This window comes from Anas platyrhynchos, chromosome 1, assembly GCF_047663525.1.
Source record: "Anas platyrhynchos isolate ZD024472 breed Pekin duck chromosome 1, IASCAAS_PekinDuck_T2T, whole genome shotgun sequence".
NCBI classification, from domain to species: Eukaryota; Metazoa; Chordata; class Aves; order Anseriformes; family Anatidae; genus Anas; species Anas platyrhynchos.
The window spans coordinates 28,822,307-28,844,994 of record NC_092587.1 but is presented as its reverse complement, the minus strand read 5'-3'; the positions used below and the strand labels follow the sequence as shown (position 1 = coordinate 28,844,994).

Below are 22,688 nucleotides of genomic sequence, written 5' to 3'. Positions count from 1 at the left end.
CTTTAAAGATTAACCTGGATTCTGTGTGCATTTGGGCTACATTTTGTCTTGATTTTTATTTGTCAGGAAGAAATTCTTTCAATTTTCCAAGGAGTCTTCACAGAAACACAACCAAAAAAAAAAAAAAACCAAAACAAAAACACACACACACACAACACACAAAAAATCATGATCTAGCCCAAATAAAACTCAGTGAAAAACGAGTTTTCACTTTTTTTTTCGCTTTCCTTTTTAAGCCGAACAAACTGTATGGGATTTAAATGAAAAATAAGAAAGCATTGCTAAAAATGTAACGACAGGCTTACGGAAGTTAAGCAGGCTTTTTAAAATGGTGTCTACATTTTGAGGTTTTTAAAAAGTTCTAAATGCATTGAATTTCACCATTGTAAATGTCAGAAGAAGTCAAATCACTGGGACTAAGGACACAGGTGGATGAACCTTCATAGTTCCTGTCCTGTTCTCCTCTTACAGAACCCTCTGCAGGGTGTGCAATCAGTGCCATGAGAGGATAGTTCAGACATTTTTTGTCCAAATCTACATCCAGTCAGGACTCTATTCTGTTTTCAATGTCTCAGAGCAATCAAAGCACATGGGTCACCTTATTGTAAAAAAAAAAAAAGCCATATTTTCTCCATTATCATGCAAGGCAAATTAAATCCAAGAGGAAACTAAGCCTCTCACACTATAAGAGAAACAATGACGTACATGACATATGATGATTTACACGGAAACAGATGGATAGAAAAGCAGAAGGGAAACAACTAAAATACACTGGAAAATTAAACAAAAAAGAATGTAAGCTCCAGGCTATATATCATGGGTACTGTCTGCATCAGGCAGATGAAACACCAACTTCCTTTCCTCAATGTATGTGGCATATCTGACATCTTGTGATCCTTACAAAAATGTTTCTGGTTTAGATTTGGCTTTCTGTGTCTGGATTTATACTCACACGTATTTCACTTTTGCTTTAAAGGAGATCACTCCGTGCAACCAAAATGTACGAAAACCAGCTACGTTGAATTTGTACAGTTCAGATAAGCATACTGGAAGGTTAAGAATTTAAAACCAAGCTCCTGACAAATCTGTAGCACAATATTTATGTGAACATATTATGAGTGAAAGCTCACAAGATTAAAAAGTCAAAAGGGTTGTAAAAATCAAGCACAAAGCCTTATCAGAAAATAGAATTGCTGACTGAAAAAAAAAAAAAGAAAAGGCATTTGGGAAGTGAACGTCAATCTGGAAAGGAAAAAGGAAAGAAAACTGTGATAAAACCATACAAAAATATATTGGGAACTATTTTTTAAAATGTATTTAGCTCTCAGTATATTGTTCTGGAGATATCTTAACCTCTTTTACTTCCCAAATGTAGAAATGCCATTGCTTCAAGCTTCCTTGACAAATATTCTCTGTCCAAAAAGTGAAATTTTATGTGTAAAACTAACCAGGGGCATTCCTTTGTGGACCCCCTTCAAGTAAAAACAATTCCAGCTTGATCTATAAAGTATTGAAACATCAGCAAATGTCTGATTTTTTTAATCTATATTCCTTTCACGGATCTTTTTTATTTCTGAAAACTATAATTACACATTTGATTACAAGAATATGCATCCTTTTTCTATAGTATTTCTTCCTTGACAAGTATACCAGATGGATAATTCTCACATTATATCATCTTGTTTTCACCAAGAGAGACAATTGCGGCCACAGGGAGCACTGAAAGGCAAAATTCTGCTGAATACCTAAGTTCTGAGGTAGACTTTGGTGAGTACAGATGGTACCTTCTGCTAAAGTATCTGCATGACTCAAATGAATCTCCCCTAGGTGGGTGTGTACTGAGATTTTTTCTACTGTCTTACATTTGACCAAAAGTGCAGAATTTACACAGAAACAAGCAAGGGACATCTTGGACATTAGAGTCAATCAGTTTTTAATTACTGGTTGAAGACATGCCTATAAAATTGAATCTCAATCACACACGATGAGCTTTTAAACATGGTGAAAAAAGCAGCAGGCTTACTCCAGCTAAATATTCAGAAGTACCAATGTCACCTTCTCTAAATATGCTTCAGTGAAAACATGCAATGGCTATTTTCAGCATAGAGTTTGGTACAGGAATAAATGACTGAAAACAACATGGAAAATGTTGCTCAACTTTAAGGTGACAAGCCTACCGCTACCTATAATGAAGTTGTGTGGAAGATCTAGACCTTTTGAGAGGTTTTCTTTCATAACATAGGACAGCTCATTTTCACCTGTTCTTACAGAGCATCTCCATCACCTCAATCCTGTGTGACCAGAAGCAGTTTTCTTTAAGCTTTCTGAATTCACCAGGGCTTGTGGGCTGGGCAAGGAACATGTAGAACATGTTGATGTGGACATCCAGTTAATAACAGAGGTAAACAGCGTGAAGTTGAAACATCCAAGATAAGTCAGCCTTTTCTAGGACTGACATACAGTTTCTGAGAAAGAAAAAGCTGTAGGAAGCTGAACCACACACACTAAGACTCATGATTTGTGAAGCTAAACCACCTAGGGTAGGGCTCCTGAGAAGCAAAGGGCACTTGTAGATATGTGCGTTAGGGGCTGACTCAACAGAAGATGAAGAAAAGAAAACTAAAGAGTTTATGCATTGCATTTCTGTGTTCTCTGAATAATGTTGCTGCATAAAAACACTGCCTATCTTAGCACAGACACCTTCTACCAACTATCCCAATAAAAACCGAAGTTAATGAGACACAACCAACCACAGGTAAGACAAGGTTGTTGTAGATTTGGGCCCCTCGCTATAAGAAGGACATTGAGGTGCTTGAGCGGGTCCTGAGAAGGGCGACGAAGCTGGTGAGGGGCCTGAAGAACAAGTCCTACGAGGAGCGGCTGAAGGAGCTGGGCTTGTTCAGCCTGGAGAAAAGGAGGCTCAGGGGTGACCTTATTGCTCTCTACAGATACCTTAAAGGAGGCTGTAGTGAGGTGGGGGTTGGCCTGTTCTCCCACGTGCCTGGTGACAGGACGAGGGGGAATGGGCTTAAGTTGCACCAGGGGAGTTTTAGGTTAGATGTTAGGAAGAACTTCTTTACCGAAAGGGTTGTGAGGCACTGGAACAGGCTGCCCAGGGAGGTGGTGGAGTCACCATCCCTGGAAGTCTTTAGAAGACATTTAGATGTAGAGCTTACGGATATGGTTTAGTGGGGACTGTTTGCATTAGGTCAGAGGTTGGACTCGATGATCTTGAGGTCTCTTCCAACCTAGAAATTCTGTGATTCTGTGATTCTGTGAGATTAGATGTAAGATGACAAATAACAAAGCAGAAAAAAAAAATATTGGCATTAGTCCCTGTTGGAGTAAGAATAAGCTGTCTCTTGGAAAAATGGAAGAACTGTGAGGATCAAAGAGTGTATCTAGGGAAGCTGTTTGCTATTGCTCTTACTTCAGGCAACAACACAATGTGTTGAAAAATGTAGCTTCTGTCCTAATTATAGAAGCAACCCATTAGACCTCGACACTACTAAGTTAGCAGTCCATCGTTTCATCTGTTCAGCTAATCAAAACTACATTTTTAAATATGAGAAGCTATAGACTGAAGCATTCCTACAAGAACTTCTGGTACCATGGAGGGCTAGAGGAATATAGAAATCTCAGTTCCATGGAATTTAACAAAAAAAAATGTAAAGCTGTAGCGATGTGGAAGATTATACTGCCTTCACTTTCCAATGCAGCCCAAGTATTTAGTGTACACACTGAAGGGACATTTGGTCTGGTAAGTGAATTTAATTGTATGTGAAAGGTGAGGAACTGAAATGCCTGGGTTGCTAAATCAAAATGCGTACAGCACAGCGTTGGCAGTAACTGCCTCTTCATATGGTCCTGCCAAAACATTTCAGCTTGGACCTGGCAAAAACATCTTGAAAGCGCTATTTATAGGCTAAGAGGAAAAACTCCAAACCCTGACTGCCCCAGATGTAGGTGTGAACCAGGAACACTACAGCTCAATGTTTCTGACCTGAAAAGAAACAGAAGCTTCATTCATGACCTCAATCCAACTAGTAATGAGGTATCACGGGCTAAACTGCAGTGGAGGATGGAGACCTGATCAGTATCAGTTACATGACAGAGGCAAATACAAGAAGCAAAAGAAAGGCCAATTAAAGCCCCAAAACAAACTCAAGAAACACTGACGGAGGACATGCTTAAGTAATGGAGGTTGGCCTTGCTGAACCGGCCAACAATAAAACACAAGTTTTAAGTAAATAGAAAAGAGAAATTAGGCAGGAATAATTAGGAGGCTGACAATGCATGCTCAGGGGTCCTATTATCTTCACCCCGCAGTTTCATTATGGGATGGTTCTGCAGACTACCTTTCCTTCATAGATAGGAAGCTGAATTATCACTGTTCAGGAGCCTGCTTACAGGCACTGTCCACTGCTCCTGCTGCTCACAGGATGTACCCCCAGATACAGGACCTGCACGTGAGCTGCCCCGGCCCACAGAAGCTTCAGTGCTTGCTCTGAACCTCAGGTGATGAGAGCAACATAGGTAATCACTAGGGAGAAGAAGGTCAGGTCAGGACAAGCACCACGAGAACATTTGTATGAACGTATTGTTTGTTCTCTTATTTTTCTAGATATACTCGTACCTTATCTATGTGTCAAAGTAACGATCCCTCATTGCAAAAGTGTTTTCAAAGTTCCACTGAGGGAGCTGTGAGCTGTAATTGCAACACAGATATTGTAACAGCAAGACTTTCTTCATATTCCAACCATATTCAGAACTGTAAAATTTCTTGTAGCATATTAATATGGAACAAGCTTTTCAAGCTGAAGATAGCTGTCAAAGATCAAAGGTAGCTGTCTTTGTTAGAAAGGAAAGAGCGTTTAGTTTGCCAGTCATCCTCAAGAAAGCTTTCTAGTGAAATAAATTCCAATTCAATTATTTACTGCTGTAACAAAACACAGTGTGATTGTATTTGACTGAGATAGCATCTCTGATAGTTACAGCTTACAGTGTGCAAATCTAAACTGTCCTGACAGCAGCTGCTAATTTGAAAATAATTACACAGAACTCACTGGGAGCTTTTGTTAGTAACTGCCTTTTTGAAAGCTTTGTTCAGAATTATAGGTCCTTTAGAGCCATGAATTGAGCAGGAGCATAAAACAGTATTTGGTTTACAGAAAGTTCTTGTTAATTTACATCTCTGTAAAGTGCAAGCTAATGAGTTGCTGTGCTTTATACTTTAAACATGACTTGAACAGCTCTTAAAACAATTTCAGTTTGAGGGATTGAAACTCTCTGGACATGGCACAGACAAAATGGTACTATGTGGGATGTAAATCTTGTGGAGGCAAAATGCATTAGAGCCAAGCTCTTGAAAAGACTTTGTAGAATAGGGTGAGAACTGTGTAGCCATAATCAGTAAGGAGATCTCAAACAAACAAACAAACAAAAAAAACCTCGAACACATTTAAGGTGATTTTAACTTGAGGATAGGACCAGAGACGTTGCGTCCAGTCCTTCGATTCAACACATTCAATATCTCTTAGCAACAATGAAGTTATCCATGCTGATATTCTGACAACAACAAGCAAAACAAAATTAAAAACAAAACACGGGAAATCTTCCACTCCTTTTTTTAGCCCAGTAAGCGTGCAAACTGACATGGGTACAGGTATGATAGGAGGCAGTTTACAGAAACACTGGGAACAAGACAGAAGAGGTGTCTTGCAGCAGTGCTACAATGCAAAAGAAGGTGGCCCTCTAGCTGGGTGATGCAACACTGACTACAGATAACAAAACAGCATATAGCTCAGATTTCACTGCAAGCTGCTGGTATTGTACTGCAAGCTGATGGTATGTATTTGCAGTAGTCTCAACCTGGAGGCTGTAAATACTTTACCAATCAAAATATATGTATTTATTAATATATCCACTTTGGAGAAAAAAATAAATATGTCCTGGAACACAATAGCATTACTAAACACTCGCTAATGCCTTTCTGGCAATTTAACTTTGATGATTTGTCCTCCTCTAGCATATTAAAATTTCATGTCAAGCTTCACAGCTGCATTTAATTAAAAAGGTCAATTTAAAAATAATGTAAAGTTAAGCAATTTGGCACTATTCATGAAAATCACAGTGCAAAACGATGTTATCTGAGTGAAGGACATTCTTAGAAAGATCAAGTCAGGAACATATAGGCACACTGCATTTCACAAGGAATTTAATCACTGTAGTAAGTAAAATCCCCTTACTGAAACAATTGATTTTCTGTTTAGCATTGTAGAAAGTAATGAAAAAGTGGCTGGCTGTATATCAGTGAATGTACTCTTAAAAAAAAAAAAAAAAAAAAGCAGTTCTGAAGGGTGAAATACTATCAATACTTTTAAAAACGGGGCAAATCTCATTGACATGACTGAAGCTGCCAGTGAACATGTGTGTCAGGTTTAAGGGCTGTGACAACCACCAGTCAGATGTCTGTTCAGTGCTTTCTCTCCGTTTAGCAATATCTTGACTTCTTGCTTACTGCTGCAAAGAACAACTTTGCTACTTGCAAGAAGCACAGACTCACAATAATTACTGTTTGTCAGTAATATTCACATATGGCTCAGGACTGAGAGAAAACTGGGATCTTTTTGGTGACAGTTGACAAAAACTTATTTGGTGTGTGTGTGTGAATGTGCAGCTGCATTTAAGTACATGACAGGGACTGGGCAGAAAGAAATAAGACAATTTCTGTTATTTTTGTACTACTAGCTAGGTTTTACTTAACAAGACTCAGTAATATTATAAGAGAAGAATTAGAACAATGTGTAAGAATTTCAGGAGCATTGGTGACTTTGGTAACAGTTTTACTGTTTCACTATTAGATTTAGCAAGCTTTGGCATTTAAACTGAAGACCAAAAGGAAAAAACAGACTCCTTTTCTCAATTATCCTGCTGTCCTTTCTCAAGAGAACATAATTTACATTTCAGCTTTATTGCACAAAATCTCAACAAGCCCTAAAAAAAACTCATCAGAAAGCAGCTGACAAAGCAAATGAAATGCCCTTTATAAATGGGCTTCTCAAACTGCAAAACTTTCAGATTTCAAACAAAATGTAGATCTACCATGTTCTCTGTGACTTCTTGATTTTCCTTTTAACAGTGAGATGTAAAACAAATTGATTTGATCTGTGGGGAGTAAAAGATTTACAATCTTGTTTAACAGAAAACAGACCTGTTGACTGTCTAAGGAATTTAACAGGATTGAGACTATTTTTTCAGAGTTAATGCATTCACCTCTTAGTCTCCTAATGCTATTTACCTGTTTTAGTGAAGAAAGACTTCCAAGACATAACTGCCTTGCATATACTTCCAACTTACCACTGCTACTTATCCTATGATCAGAAGAAAGTCATCCAAATACATCCAAATCTGCAGAATATCCTCATTTATCCTCATTCTTCACAGAAACATAGAATATCACAAGTTGGAAGGGACCCACAAGGATCATTGAGTCCAACTTCTGGCTCCACACAGGACCACACAAAAATCGGATGTTATATCTAAGAGTGTTATCCAAACCCTCCTTGAACTCCAGCAGTCTCAGTGCCATGACCATTGCCCTGGGCAGCCTGTCCCAGTGCAGAACCTTTCCCTAACCCCCAGCCTGACCCTCCCCTGTCCCAGCTCCATGCTGTTCCCTCGGGTCCTATCGCTGTCCCCAGAGAGCAGAGCTCAGCACCTGCCCCTCCGCTCCCCTTGTGAGGGAGCTGCAGGCCGCCATGAGGCCTCCCCTCAGCCTGCTCTGCTCGGGGCTCAACAGACCAAGGGACCTCAGCTGCTCCTCATACGTCTTGCCTTCTAGACCATTCACCATCTTTGTAGCCCTCCTTTGGAGGCACTCTAATAGTTTTACGTCCTTCTGACACTGTGGTGACCCAAACTGCCCACAGTAGTCAAGGTGAGGCACCCTAAGATACGGCTGGCCCTTTTGGCTGCCAGGGCACACTGCTGACTTGCCATCAGTTCGAACCACCAGATAGCTTTCTGCAGGGCTGTTCTCTAGCCTCTTGCCCCCACTGTACATATCTCCATCCCAGGTGCAGAATCCAACACCTGTTTTTGTTAGATTTCATTTGGAAACTTTAAGTCGAGGGAAGTTCATTTAAATTCTAGCTTTTCTTCCCTTTCCATATTCCTCTTCTATTTTTCCTTCAGTTCCTAATGAACCAAAAAAATAAGACAGACGCCATGGGAAGGAGAGGGAAAGCAATATAAAAGTTCTTTGCACTTGCCTAACCAACTATGGAGTCACATATTAGCATCTTTGTTTTCTCCAGCGATTTTCCTTTGGTAGAAAGGATCAAAGCTTTTAAATAGTATTAAAATAGGATTTGAAAGCAGAGGATATTCCCCACAGAGCGCTTCAGTTTTGTGAAAGGTCAAAATTCAAGGTGTCTTTACTTGACAATATTGCTCAAACATTTTGTGCAACTAATATATCCAAGGCAATATTACTTTCAGTAATTAAAAATACATACTTCTGGATTCTTGGAAATCAGAACAGCAAACAGTGGCAGGTGGAAATTTATGCTGTTTGTACTCCATACGGGCTGATCAAGACTGGAAAAAATTCATACCACTCCTTGTGGAAGAAAAATGTTTAAGTGTGTCAGACATAAATTTCTCTTCCTAGAATCAACAGCTCTTTACTAAGTCCAAGCTCACTGACAGCTACATAGACACATACACTTACCATGATGACGAGAACAGATTCCATAGCTTTCTTTACATTTTTGCTCTCCAGACTCTTATTCTAAGCTTTGAAAGGGGGAATATGCTTCTAGTCAAAATCACATCATTGAAAAATGCATGTTATCACATGGATAGCATTTTGTGAGATCATTTGTATAAAAAGACAAATATTTTAGTTCTAGTTTCAATTTAAAAGCTTCTGAAAAGGGAAAGAAAGAAAGATTGGAAAGAATGTACATCCACATGAAAAGAACAAAAGACCTTCTAATAATCTAGATGAAGGAGTAGTAAGTATATTCAGAAGCTTTCACGGACAATTCTGGTGAGATATTATAACTGGTGAGATAAAGGACACCTCATGGATTTAAAAGTTGACAATGCAGTTGTGATGGTAAAAAAAAAAAAAAAAGTTCCCGTTCCTAAATTAAGCATATAAAAGCTTGTATGTAATATCAAAGTCTGAAACATCCTAGGCAGCTCATTGTATATGCTAAATGACCAGAAATAGTTAAAAAAGACAACACGGAGAAACAAAACAAAACTTCTGTTGTTTGTCAGACACAAGAGAAGTCTAGAAGCACTAAAATTCTATTACAGAAATTAATGCTGCAGCTTTATGTAGAGTTTTTAGCTATGCTATTTGTGAAGGGAAATCACAGGATTAGAAGAGGACCAAAAAATTCAGAGAGAAGTATTACAAAGAATATTTCAGTCAGGACTGACTAACACAGATACTGATAGCAGCATTGTAGACCACTTACAGTTACATACAGGGAAAACAATGGTCAATGTAATACCATTGTGCTGACTTGTCAATTCTTTAACCTCTTCTAGTTTCAAAACAGTTTAATAATTTGGATGGACAGAAAGAAATATAAATGTTGATCCAAACTCAGAGGAAGTGGTGGTCAGATCTCAGCAGTGGTAATGCCACAAGCTGAAATCCTATACCCAAAAAGGGTACCTATAGGTAAATGGTATCTGTCTATGAAAATCTGTTGAGATGTCAGTCAATAGGACAATTGTTTATACTCTGCAGTACATTTTATGGACTAAGGCATTTGGAGGTGAAATGCTATAAAATATATATACTATTTCAAACGTACATCTCTAGCTGTTTAAATTCAGAATTCTCTTTTTTATTATTATATAGAAAGCTACATAGAATAAATTTCTAGGTAGAGTTTCAGGAAATAATGGTTGGGCTTAAGTGTATTTCTTAGTGAAAAAATAATTCTTACAGAAATCCACAAGATTTGTTTACTTTATGTGCTAGTGTCTCACACTGAATGGATTTTGGTTGTACCAAGTAGTAAGACAAATACTAACAACAGTAGCACTGTTAATAACACTCTATCTTAAATAAAGTAAACCAGATGCAGTTCTAGTTTGACAAGCACAACAAAGTAAGATGTGCAACTATATAGATGATTACCACATGATAGCTTACAGTCTGTTTACAATTGGCAGCCCTAGCAGAGAGCTCTGGCCCCTCCAGTAAATCTTCACTCAGACAAACACCTGTGCTATGGTTTATTCTGATTCTAAAATATTCACACAACACATGCTAACGATCAGGTTTCTTTAAGGAATTAGGTATCTTCCACACAGATGCACACAAGTGTATGTGTATGTGCCAGAACATGTGAGCATAATACACAGCACTGATGTTAGGCAGTGATGCAGATGCTGTAAGTTAAATTTGAAACCAAATTCCATATGAGTACAGAATATGAAAGAGCAGAAAAAGCAGGTACAGTTTTGTATAGAAATATAAAAAAGGGCTCTCGCATTCTATCAACTACTATGTACATTAATTTAAAATATTTCTCAAAAAGTTTAGCATGTTCATAGACATCCAATATACTTATATAAGTAACAATGAGGCTATCCATCCTTTCAGGAAACGTAGAACTGATAAGATAGAAATTCAGAGTGTAAGCACAGTTGTCCTTTGATGTGCAAAGCTTTCCAAGAATATCGGCTTGCACATCTGCCAACTGTCACACAAGGATGACGGAAAGGGGAGTACTAGTGGTTGCACATAGCCTGCCCTTATATCCTTGTTAAACCTAGAAAATGTATATTGATTAGGCTCATAAAATGAGGTTTTTACTTCCTTTCCTTATTCTGCCATCTAGCATAGAGTGAGTTACCTATTTCACAGCCTTTTTTGAATCATATATGCCTTTTTTTACTCATCTACTTCATGTTCTAAAACACTTGAAGTTCTTCATTAAAAAATTCCATTGGTCCTGAAAAGAAGCTTCACCCTGTCAGTCTCCACTGACATAAAAAGTATTGTGCCATGAAAAATATGCATTATTATTGTCATCAAGACTCTGGTATGGCACCTATGCTGATCCTAGTTACTTTTAGAAGCAAAACCTCTAAAAAGAAAAGGACTGATACAATGTAAAACAAAGGTCAGTTAGAGTTTAAATATGCCAAAATAGGAGATGGACTTAAAATCTTGCACCTTATACAACAGATACTTCAGTTTAGCAGCATGTAGTATTTCTTACTAAATAATTCAAGACAGTCTCATTCAGAACCCTAACCTAAGTGCTAATTAGCCAGAGCAACACACTCAATTTCAACAAAAAACAACAAAAAAGACCTAATTAGTGACCATTTCCAGTGGCAAAAGATGAAGTTCTCTCATTCATCTCTGAAAAGAGACACTAGAGAGAAACAAAATGAAAGGGGAGCTTTAAAAGAAAAAATCATTTCAAAGGCTAGGCTCCTGCAGGCATTTCACTGCCTAGAGCACACTGCTCTGGTTAGCCCTTGGAACTTGTTGTTAGAAGAATGAGATGATTATTTCTCTTTAGGAGAAATCTCCTCTGTGCCAGCAAACACAGACTGAAAGTTGTACTTTTTCTAAACTGAGGTATGCATACATTTTGACCGAAAAAGCAGTACACCAAAATCCATCTATTATTTTTTCAATAAAAAAGGACAAAACGAGCATGTGCATTTCTTTGAATTTGGCTTAGGAAACTCCTTGAGGAGCTCACTACACAGTACTCTGCTATAACATGCTTTTAGCAGTTTAGTACATCGAGTTATTTCACAAATGGAAAATGAGAACTAAGAAAAGAACTGAGAAAATTTGATAACACAGAGAAGAAGGCCATTAAATCATAGATAATAATGAGTAAATGGAGAAAGATTTCTTAATGGGAATTATACTGTGCTTTTTGCAGCTTTGTAAACCTGCTTCCATTGTTATCAGATGTATTATCTACAATACACATTTGATTCATAGGACAAATTCAACAGTCACAAAAAAAAAAAAAGCTTAAAAGCCTTAAGACTTTGATAGAAGACTTCCATTAAACATGAGTATATAATCTACCTCTAAATTAAATGGCACCAGGCTCATGCATTTTACTGTTCTAAATATCATGGTGACATCAGCAGAATATTTTCATAATAACAATAAACCTGTTTTATTAACTTGTGCTCTGTGAAAATTTTAAGTGATTAGTAGTACTGATGAGGGATGCAGAAGGACAGATGTTTAATTGGCAGTAAGAACACAAGAGTGAATTCTCAATTGTCAAGTTTCAGGCAGAAATTCAAGAGAAGTACATGCCCATAGCTAAAGCTGAGTCTCATTACTGAGTTTTAAATGCCTATTATGACTTCCTTGATTAGTGAAGCATTGAAGCTTACATATTCTTGCCTCAAACCTCAGTTTGCTTCTGATTTATGTATAAAGGAATGCAAAGCATGTATTTGTAAAGAAGAAATAGTCCCTATTAAAAAACTCCAAGTCCTGAGGATGACTTACATCTGAGAGAGTCAAATCACTGCATGTGGACTCAGAACTGAAACAAAGATGTGAGCTCCTCCCTCTAACATTTTTCAGTAACACAAATATCTTGCCTAACTCATCTGCTTGTAAGAGTGCTTTTCCTTTAAAAAGATACTGTCTGTATAACTTCCTGCAACCCATTAAACTTTAAAAAAATAATTTATTGGAAGGAACTATAGATATTACCTTTGTCTTCTTCCTATATTTGCTTCTTCATATACATATTGACACATTCTTTCAACCTTTCTTCCTTCAAGCATTTAAACAGGTTGAAGTATATTCTCCTACAATCTGCTCAAAATATAGTTTCCACATCCCCACATCCCTACAATGACCTATTTCCAGTATCTCTATCTCATCAGTTGAGGCACAAACCTGGTGAAACCAGAAGCTGTACAGTGTCAGTAAAAGTCTGTGAATCTTTATTTAGGAAGTAACCAGCTCTGAAGAACATAATGTTCTGCCGGTTATTGCCTTCTCTGTGCAGAGCTCAGCAGTCTTGGATTCAGTCATCTCCACTTCCATAAAGTAGGGTTTCATCTCTCAAAAAGAGACTGCTATAACTGTATGCCCTTTTGAAATTGATGTAGTAATTATCTAATGTGATGGGGCCTCTGGGATATAGCTTTCTTTTGTTTATATCAGAAAAAAAAAAAAAGTTTATGGAAAAGTTTAAGGATTTTTAGAATGAGATACTTGTTTTGAAAGCAACTGAAAGATCAGTAACTTCTCATTAGTTCTTCCTCTTGCTGCTTATGGAAATTTCTTTCTTTTAAACTTACCAGGCATGATAATATTGGAAAAACCTAGCTTCCTTGTTATGGATACTCCATGGGTAAACATGGATGTATACTCTCTCCGAATCTGTTCTATGTCTCCATGAAGCAGCTGAAGAGAAACTGCCAGACCTGAAAGTGAAGAGTAAAACAAGGGAAAATAAGACATTCAAACAGAATGTGATCATTATTACTTCTTCAAAACTTTGTATGTTTGCAAGTATATATCCATTCCTGACAGGTCAGACAACTGAGAGGAAGTTCAGTTATATCAAGTTATTATATTATTACTCTATGTTATATTATTACTATATTATTGTATTATTACAAGCTATTATATTATTATATTTAGTAATATCAATAGTATTAATGTATTTGGGAATGGTGTCAACACCCAGAAATCCAGAAGGATGAGAAAACAACTACCCATGAAAAAGAATTAGCAAATTATTACTGATATGTAACTTAACTACAATGACACGTCAGATCAAGATTGTCTCAATAGAGACAGACAGAGACCTTAACTGGAAAAAAAAGTTAGAGAAATGTCAATTAGGAGAAATGTCAATTAGTAATACTTGCTACAACTTAATTTTTTCATTTACTTCAACACAACACTGCCTTCATTGGTATGTAAAAAAAGGTGCAACCATGGTTCTCCGTATCCATCAGAAAAACAGAGACATCTCATTACAAAGCATCATTTCACCTTATACAAAGTAATACAATTATTCATCCAAAATTTGAAGAAACAAACTACAATAAATAAATCAAGCTTAATCAATATTTGTTACATAGGCAAAGTAATGCCATAATGACTGAAATTACTTTTTTTTTCTTTCTTCAATATTCATCAGGTTTAATCAATCGTGCTCTTTTCTATGTTTGCTAATAGACATGCAAAATGCAACAGTGATAATATAATCATTTCCCAACATTTATTGCTCTAGAATTTAGGAAGCATAACTTCACCTATTATATCTGCAGTATACAAAACAAATTGCAAACACAATACTTCATCACTGCTGAAACTGGCAAAAACAACAGGCATGCCTTTTGGTTATTTCAAATATAATCACCAAGACAAGTGTCAGGATGATAGAGTTTGCAGAGATTAATCTGCCCTGACCTTCAGCATTACTACAGCATATTATGTGTCAACAGATCAAAGGGAAGATAAGAGGAAACTTTTCATATACACTGAACAACTGGAGATAGAGACAACTCTGATTAACTTCAGATTAAGCTTAAGTAAATAACAAACTGAACAACAAGGTCAATGGTCCTTTGGGCTTTGGAAGAAATTTCCCCTATGAGCATGTAACTGTTTAATTGAATGAATTTACTTGAAGTCTGATGATTCTTAAATTGTAACCTGAAAGATCTGTCCTAAGTACTACTAGTTCAGCCTACTTCCTGGAAGACATCAGAGGCTTAATTAGCATAACACCTTTTATGTTCTTCCTCTTATCTACTCTTATATTTTATAATTTTGGCAACTCCAAAATTATATATATATATATATATATATTTTACAATTTTGGCAAGAGAATATGATGCTCTAACCAGACTTCAATTCTCTTAACATGAAAAAGAGCTCACCTGAGCGTCTCCAAATCAGTGCATAAGCAAATATTACAAGGAAAAATGTTAAGTCTATTCTAGTTTAAAGACTACATTTAATAATGGACATTAATTCTCTTGGTAATGGTAATTTGTTCTGTGATTAACCACTTAAAAACTTCTAGGGAGTAGGGACAATTGCCATCAGTGTAGACCAGAAAACAAACCCTTGGTGGCCTGCTTATGTCTGTGGTGGTTTTACCTTGCTGGGCAGCTGAGCTCCACCACAACCACTCTCTCACACCCCCTCCTCAAAGGAAAAGGGGGAGAAAATAGAGTGAAAAGGGCTCAAGGTTGAGATAAGGACAGGGAGATCACTCACCAATTATTGTCATAGGCAAAACAGACTCAGCAAAGGGAGATTAATGAAATTTATTACCTATTACTAACCAACTAGAGCTGTGTTTCAATTCAGGCTGTGGGATTACATATAGCCAATTCTATATACAGTAGCTACATCTTATATCTATCTATTAGATACAAAGCACAAAGCATTCATATCAATGTGTGTTGCACTGTAAAACTGAACAAAGCTAAGTAAGAGCTAAAATAAAGTAGATGTAATTTATTGTTTTGTCATTAGATAAATGCTGTTACAAGTCAAAACAAATCTGCAGGCTGGCCAAGACAAGTCCAGCCCGCCAAAGCCAGAGAGGTCCTGAGGACTGTGCTGACAGCTAAACACAAAACCTGTGGCCAGCTATATGAAATATCAATTCCATATTTATGGTCTAAAAAAATACCACTTGACAAAGAAACTAGACACTCACCATGACCGAGGAAGCATTTATCTGAAATACAAGTCACGAGGAAGAGGTATTTGCAAAGACAGAATAATTCGCATTTTACAAGGGACACTTTACAAGTTTGTATCCTTATTATAAATCAAGTTACAATGCTATCAAATTGAGTTAACTAAGATCATTTAAATTAGGCAGACACACCACAGAGCCATTCAGATTTTTATAACACTGCCTGCACATTCAATTGAAGTGAAGAGGAATTCGCTCAGACACAGTGCAAAACAAAGTGCAATGAGGAGGCACCAACTAGTTGAAAGAAACCACCTTCTTCACCAAAATATAAGCAGAATTTTGTGTATCTCTGTAATGGCTAGAAAGCCACTGAACTCAATTTGCAAGAGATTATAGCCATCTCTAGGGAGAAGGAGGGAAGGGGGTTGATAAGATTGCTGCTCTGAGAAAGGAAGGTTTCATCACCAGACAGTAATGAGACAGAGTCAAGATGGAGCAGGCTTCCAATTTGGTCTGTAGCCAATCTGAGGGAGATGGAGAAGATACTCAAAGAAAAGGAATGCAATGAAAATAATAGAGATACTCTTTTTATATAAGGAAATAGAAAGATAATTCATTAACTTTTCTTGTAAGAAAACATGAATGCTTTTTCTGTCATATGACAAAATTAGTATCCTTTAGTCTCAATTAATTCCACTCTGATGATGAAACTCAATACCAGTTTTTTCTCATGTAAGTTCCTTCATTAGACTATAAAATTATCGGCCAACTCTATTGAGTTCAGCTTCAAAAAATATAAATATATAAATAAAAATTGAGCATTCCTGCTGGAACAGCTGTACACGTACAAAGCAAAATAGAAAACTATAATATGCCACCACAGGTGGCATCTGACAGTGGCTGATATAATCATTGAAGCACTTAGGAGACCTAGAATCTCTCCAAAACCTCATTATTATACGTTTTCCATTTCTAGAACATTTGGAGCTAAAATATGAGAATAAAAATGATGATCCAGTCTCTAAATGACTGGCATACTTTCCTTAATTAGGTACACGGTCTAGTTTTGTCCCCTTTGAAAAAAATCCAATTACTTACCTCATGTTTAAAGTACCTCCCTCATAATTAAAACCTATTGTGTTAATTATCATTCTTCACTTACTCCTGTTTTGAAAATATTACTACAAAACTCCATGTGCTACTGGAAACAAATCTTCTTTTACTTCTTTTGCAAACACTAGAGACTGCTCACAGCTAACTTGTACTATATTTCATCATGGATGATTTTTATCATTCAGATGATAGAGAATACAGAAAATTGACAAGCTGCTGAATAAGCATCCTGTATTTCTGTTAGATACGTGATTTTTAGCTTAAGGCAGCTTTTATACTGCATTATTGATTTCTGCAATTAGTTATAACAAAAGGCAACTGTTCATTATACTTCCACATCACTTATTTGCATTTGAGCTTCTGGAGGAGGGGAAAGCATTTACATTCAGCTTCTATCTACTGGCAACAGAGCATCCTAGATCATATTAAGAAGAAAATGCCTAGCAGCTGCTCAGGAAGCTGACAGAAAACAAAAAAACAAACAAACAACCCCCATCCCTCCCCTCAAATCAAACCAAAACAGACAGAATATTATTCAGAAATGTTTGTATTTTAAGAAAGGTAATAAAATAAGGCATCTGTCCAAATAAAGCTGCCTAATGGTGTTAATATTCTGGAAGCATACAGGTGTTCACATTTCTCATAGTATTTAAAATGCCCAAATTACAACTCTAAAGATAAAACCAGTAGATTTTTGTATTACAATAGGTGAAAAAAATCTTTCATTGGTTCATTGTGATATGGGAAAAATAATTGTATAAATCTTGTGAATCTGATTTTGGTTACAGCAAAAACTGTGCAGTAAATCCCACAAATTACAGTCTGGGAACAGAGAGAAATAGAGAGGTAAATTCAATCCCTGCAGGCCTCGTTAAAGGTTTGATTGTGATTATTCTGAATGAGCAAACTCCAAACTCTTAATCTTTCCCTCAACTTTACATTTTTATTTTTTTTTGGCTCAGTAAAAAAGAATGAAAGAAAAAAAGGAAAAAAAAGTCTCTGCAAGATTTTTACAACTTTCTTGAGGCTCACAAATTAAATGAACTCTTGTGCCTAAGAATTTTGCCAGAAATGCTATCAAGAGAGAAGGTTTTTTGTTCCCTCACACTTTTTTTTTTTTTTTTTTTTTTAATTCACATGGAAAATAAATGCATAAATGCAAATAGAATTATATTATCACAGGAAAACTGGCTTGGAATTTCTTTACAGGGAATAGCACGGCACCTCAAGTATTGCTTACCAGAATCACCAGGAGATGAAGGCTGCAGGACCAGAAGGCTAAGTGACTGTTCTAGTCTAATCTCCTTATACAGGCAACTGGGTAATGACTATTGTAGTCTAATCTCCTTATACAGGCAACAAAGATCTCAGCAATAATTTCTCCAGTTCTTACCTGGGTAAGCCCATTAATGCCATTTTTCTATTAACAATGCACATAACTTGCCAATTCCCATTGCCACATTATATTGTTATATTGCAAAAGCAAATCATCTTGTTCAAAAAAAATTAAAATTACACTTTTACACAGCTTTGTTAGAATAGGCAGTGTACAAAACAATTTGACAATTTTCAGTGTATTATATTGCTTTCGTTGCAAATAATATACAAAAGGTTCTAGGAAAACACCCGTTTTTTTCCTTCACAAAGTGCAGCTCTGTCATGCAAACAACTTTCATGCACCCGCATGAGAAATTTCGGTACATGGCATGTTTCAAATTAAGTAACAGATAGCATTTGACTGAGACCTCTAGAAAGTGTTAAAAACTTTTAAAACCATAAAGTCCCAGGTAATGTTAGCAATGAATTTGTAACTATAACCCTTGGAGGAGATAAAATCTTGCATGAGCATTCATTAAATTTATCATCTGAAGCTGTCTTCAGACATATTATTCTTTCAGTAGATAAAGTTAAGAAAGTCAATAATGTTATATAATAGTAATGAGCAGAGTAATTTTTTGGGAAAAGCTTAGGAAAAACTCACTAATAAGACATAACCCAGTGCAAAGATAGAAATACAAGACAGCTACACCCGTTATGTAGACTTATCTGGGAATTTCAGGGTGCCAGATCAATCACATGCATAACTGCAGTATTGAGATGAACAGCAAGTTATTTTTTTGTGTGTGTCACTGCATTGCAGAACAGCACGTTTTTCATTCTTCTCTAATAACTAAGTCTTTTTGCAACATCTGAGAATACGGGTTGAATTTAACTTTATTAGATTATTCATTTCCAGCACAGCATACAAGTCATGCTACATAAGGGACACTTATGGATGACTACCCCCAAAAAATTGTCTTGAACTTGACTTTTGAAGTCCTTTTGGTAAAACAAGAACCTTCACAGACAACAACACAAACTTGGACTGCCATGTAAATATAGAAAAGTATTTCTGAGTGGTTTGTGAGTCTACCATTTTTATGGATTAATATCCCAAAACTACCATAGTTAATACTACATACTGCATGCTACATTAGGTTACAAACATTAAATATACTTCCTTATATTAAGAAAAGTTCTACAAATCCCTGTCTAAAAACCTGCTCCAAAACTAGCTTGTCTCTCATGGACAAATGATCTTGAGCAACAATTTATGTGCAAATTCTGTGTATATTTAATCGTTCAGGTTTAGCATTTGTTGAGAGCAAAAAAGAATGCTTTAATTCATTGTGTACTTACAGTGAAGCACATACAGCTTCTGCTCTTATTTTAAATGTATTTCAAATAGCAGCCTTCAGTGACAACTAATTCTTAAACACATCAAAATAGAATACGCAATCTCCTTGTCACAAAATTTAACAAAAGATTAAAACTGGCAGATTAATAAATTGTCACAGAACTAAAGTAATTAAACAAATGCACTTGCTGTTTAAATGCTAGTGATGTGTAGCTACAGAAAACATTTCAGAGCACTGCTGACACATCTGTGCACTCTGCAGAGAACAGACAAATGCCAGAGCTGTGCACAGATGCAGGGCATAGTTTGACGTGATGAATCATAAGCTCAGGAGTTACCTAGAAGTTATGTACTTTGTTCTGTTCCTTCTTCTTTGTCAGGTTCATGCTACCAGCCCTGCCCTCATTCCTCCTCGTTTTCCACTAGCCATTACTCTACTCATCTCTCCACCATGAGTCTACACCTTCTTGTTGTGGCCAGCAGCTGCCACCAGCAGGGAATGAACACGTTGTTTCCCATCTGACATTACACGCATCGACTCACAGGAAGAAGGTTTCCTTGCAACAACTCCAAGGGGGCTAAGGTTGTACTCCTACTGCTGGGGTAGTGTCTTGTAAACAGAGCTGCACTACTTCTTGTATGCAGAAAATACTGTGTGTATGTTACTACAGCTCTGTTCACAGAAATATTAATTCTATAAATTATTATGCTGAGCTACCAATTCCCTGCTACACTTGATCTCTTGCAGCTTTTCATCATACGAAGTGTGAAAAAGTGATGTTCCTGATGGAGCCTCTGCAGTTTCACCACTGGAAGGTATATACTAACTCTAAAAGGCTTCCCCTCTGAATCGAGTAATTTATAAGCCAAAGCTTACCTCTGATGAAATATGAAACAGCCAAAGTATATTGTTTTCCACCTGCTTTTTAAAAAATCTCTAGGTATTTGATTGTAACCATGGAGAAAAGACATTATTAGACTGTCAAGAAGTTGATAAATGCAGAGAGAGGTGAAGGAAGACTTAATGCCCCAGAGCACATACTTCTGTTTCTACCCAAATGCCTCCACTGACATATTTGTCTCAGAGCTTGCATCTTGTCTCATGTCCTGGGCTGGTCTGCCTTGTGGCTTGCCTTCTCCAACCAAGTCTTACATGACCACTGAGCTACCCTGAGTTTCAGTACCAGCTGATGTTGTACTTGGGAACAATAGTTCCCCAAAATAATAAATTGTTGCTTTATGAAGCTTACTTTGGTCTGGTTGAATTAAAATAGTAACAATGTAGTGGGATTTGCCTTTGAAGGAGCAACCTTCCTGCTCTTCCAAACAGCTAGTTCCCACGAAAACAGAAGCTGTTCTTCCTTCGAGCTGGGGTCAGACCACATGGCCCCCTGAGGTCCCTCCCAACCCAACTTACTGTATGATTTGATGAGTAACTTTCCCCTCTGATGACAGTTTATCCTTCCTTACGACGGAATTCTTGGCTAACATCTGGTAACAACATGGGCTTCAAGTCCTCGTCTGGGCATTAGGCAGTTGACAACTTACCAAGCAGCTTTCTTTTGTTAAGCAGCATCACTTCAGATGACCCTATGCCTGCAGATTTTTATGCAGCTATCATGGGAACATGTTTGCATTTATTATTGACAGTGAAACATCAATTTGAAGAATCTACCTGTGCATCTTCCTCTTTTTAAGAAAGACATTTAGTTTTGTGGCTGACAGGCTTAGGAACATGTTTTACAAATCAATCCACAACCCAGATTTGCCTGAAGAACAGCTTCCCAAGTCAGACCTTGTCTCTGCTATATCTAAAATAAATTATTGTTCCTGCCTACTACTGAGTACAATAAAGTAATTTCTGATTTTATTATTTTTATGATCCCAACTGTATGTAAGAGGGCATACACGATTGATGTAGATTTTCCAAGACCTGTATTCCGACTGTATTTCGACTCCTATGCAACAGATGAAAATTTAATACTGCTACCATGTTAAAAATCAAAAAATTGGAAAGAAACATGCTCAAGCCAGAAGTGGTAAGAGAAATCCCACCATTTTCAGTGCGTCTCCTCTACAGTTTAAGGCCCTCCCATCAATTAAAGCTAATGTGTAATTACCAGTGTTTTCAGTGGAGTCACAGAGCAGTTTTGGCATTACTACCACCACACTGCATTCGGTAAACATGCAATTAGGTTACCTCACCCTTGTCTAATTCATCACAGCCCTCCAAAATAACGGCACAGGAAAAGACCTTCCCATTACATTTGTTATTTTTGTGGAGTCCACGTAAGAGTCCAAGGCTACAAAGCAGCTAGATATGCTTGTGATTTCTTACACCAGTAACTTAATCGCTGCAGGACTTAAAAGGATTTTCACCTCCTTTGCTGTAGCAAGTGAAAAGCATGTGTGTCCTTGTCTTATCTCTCCAAAACTACTGCATCAGGCACACGTGGCTTTTTAAGACTTGTTATACGGGAATCTAAATTGGCATTTACACAGGAGCTTACACTTGGAAATGTCAGGAACCTAAAGTAAAAACTGGAGCCAAAAGGAATGTCTTGGATCCTCTTAGAGGAAAACAGAGCAATCCAGTCTTTCTTTTCAAAGGAGGGGTAAGAAAGAAGAACTTGCAAGTACATTTAAAATCATTTTTAACATGCCTTTTATAAGATAATTCATTAGGGAGAATATTCACATATAACACAAGACCGAAGTTTAAATCTCTCGTCTGTAGGATTTGCTAAGATGACATGAGTACAGATCTCACTTACGAAAATCATGCACTATTCAGCAGGTTTTAGAGCCATTTTCACGCTCCCCATGGTATAATGAATATTTTCTGATTGTATACAGAGCTGAAGAGTTGCTGCAGGGAAGACTGAGAAGCCAAGTGATTAGCATTCTCACCTGGGACATGTGAGATAGACTGAAAATCCTTTTCCAAATCAGAGTCTAAACCAAGACATTTTCTTTCTTTTTTTGAAGAATGTTTCAATCACTGGAGTAAAAAACTTTTATGGTAAACCCAGTGAATATTTATATATTCCTTGAAACAGCACAAGCACAAGACCCACAGCAATCAGCTGCAGCTTTTTTTTTAAGCCTAGTGCTCAGGCAGCTGAATCCAGACCACCCGTATCCTGAGGGAGCAAGTGCCCTGGTTGCACCAGCCACCCACCCATTCT

At 37.1% G+C, this 22,688-nt stretch overlaps 1 protein-coding gene across 5 annotated transcripts in view; it reads right to left on the bottom strand.

The window, feature by feature from the left end:
* DOCK4 (dedicator of cytokinesis 4) overlaps positions 1-22,688 on the bottom strand; it is a 247,477-nt gene that overhangs the window by 96,822 nt on the left and 127,967 nt on the right. For all 5 annotated transcript variants that reach the window (XM_038185208.2, XM_038185199.2, XM_038185205.2 and 2 more), the window contains exon 13: positions 13,339-13,464. In XM_038185208.2, the coding sequence (XP_038041136.1) occupies positions 13,339-13,464 (126 nt within the window). The remainder of the gene's footprint in view (positions 1-13,338; positions 13,465-22,688) is intronic.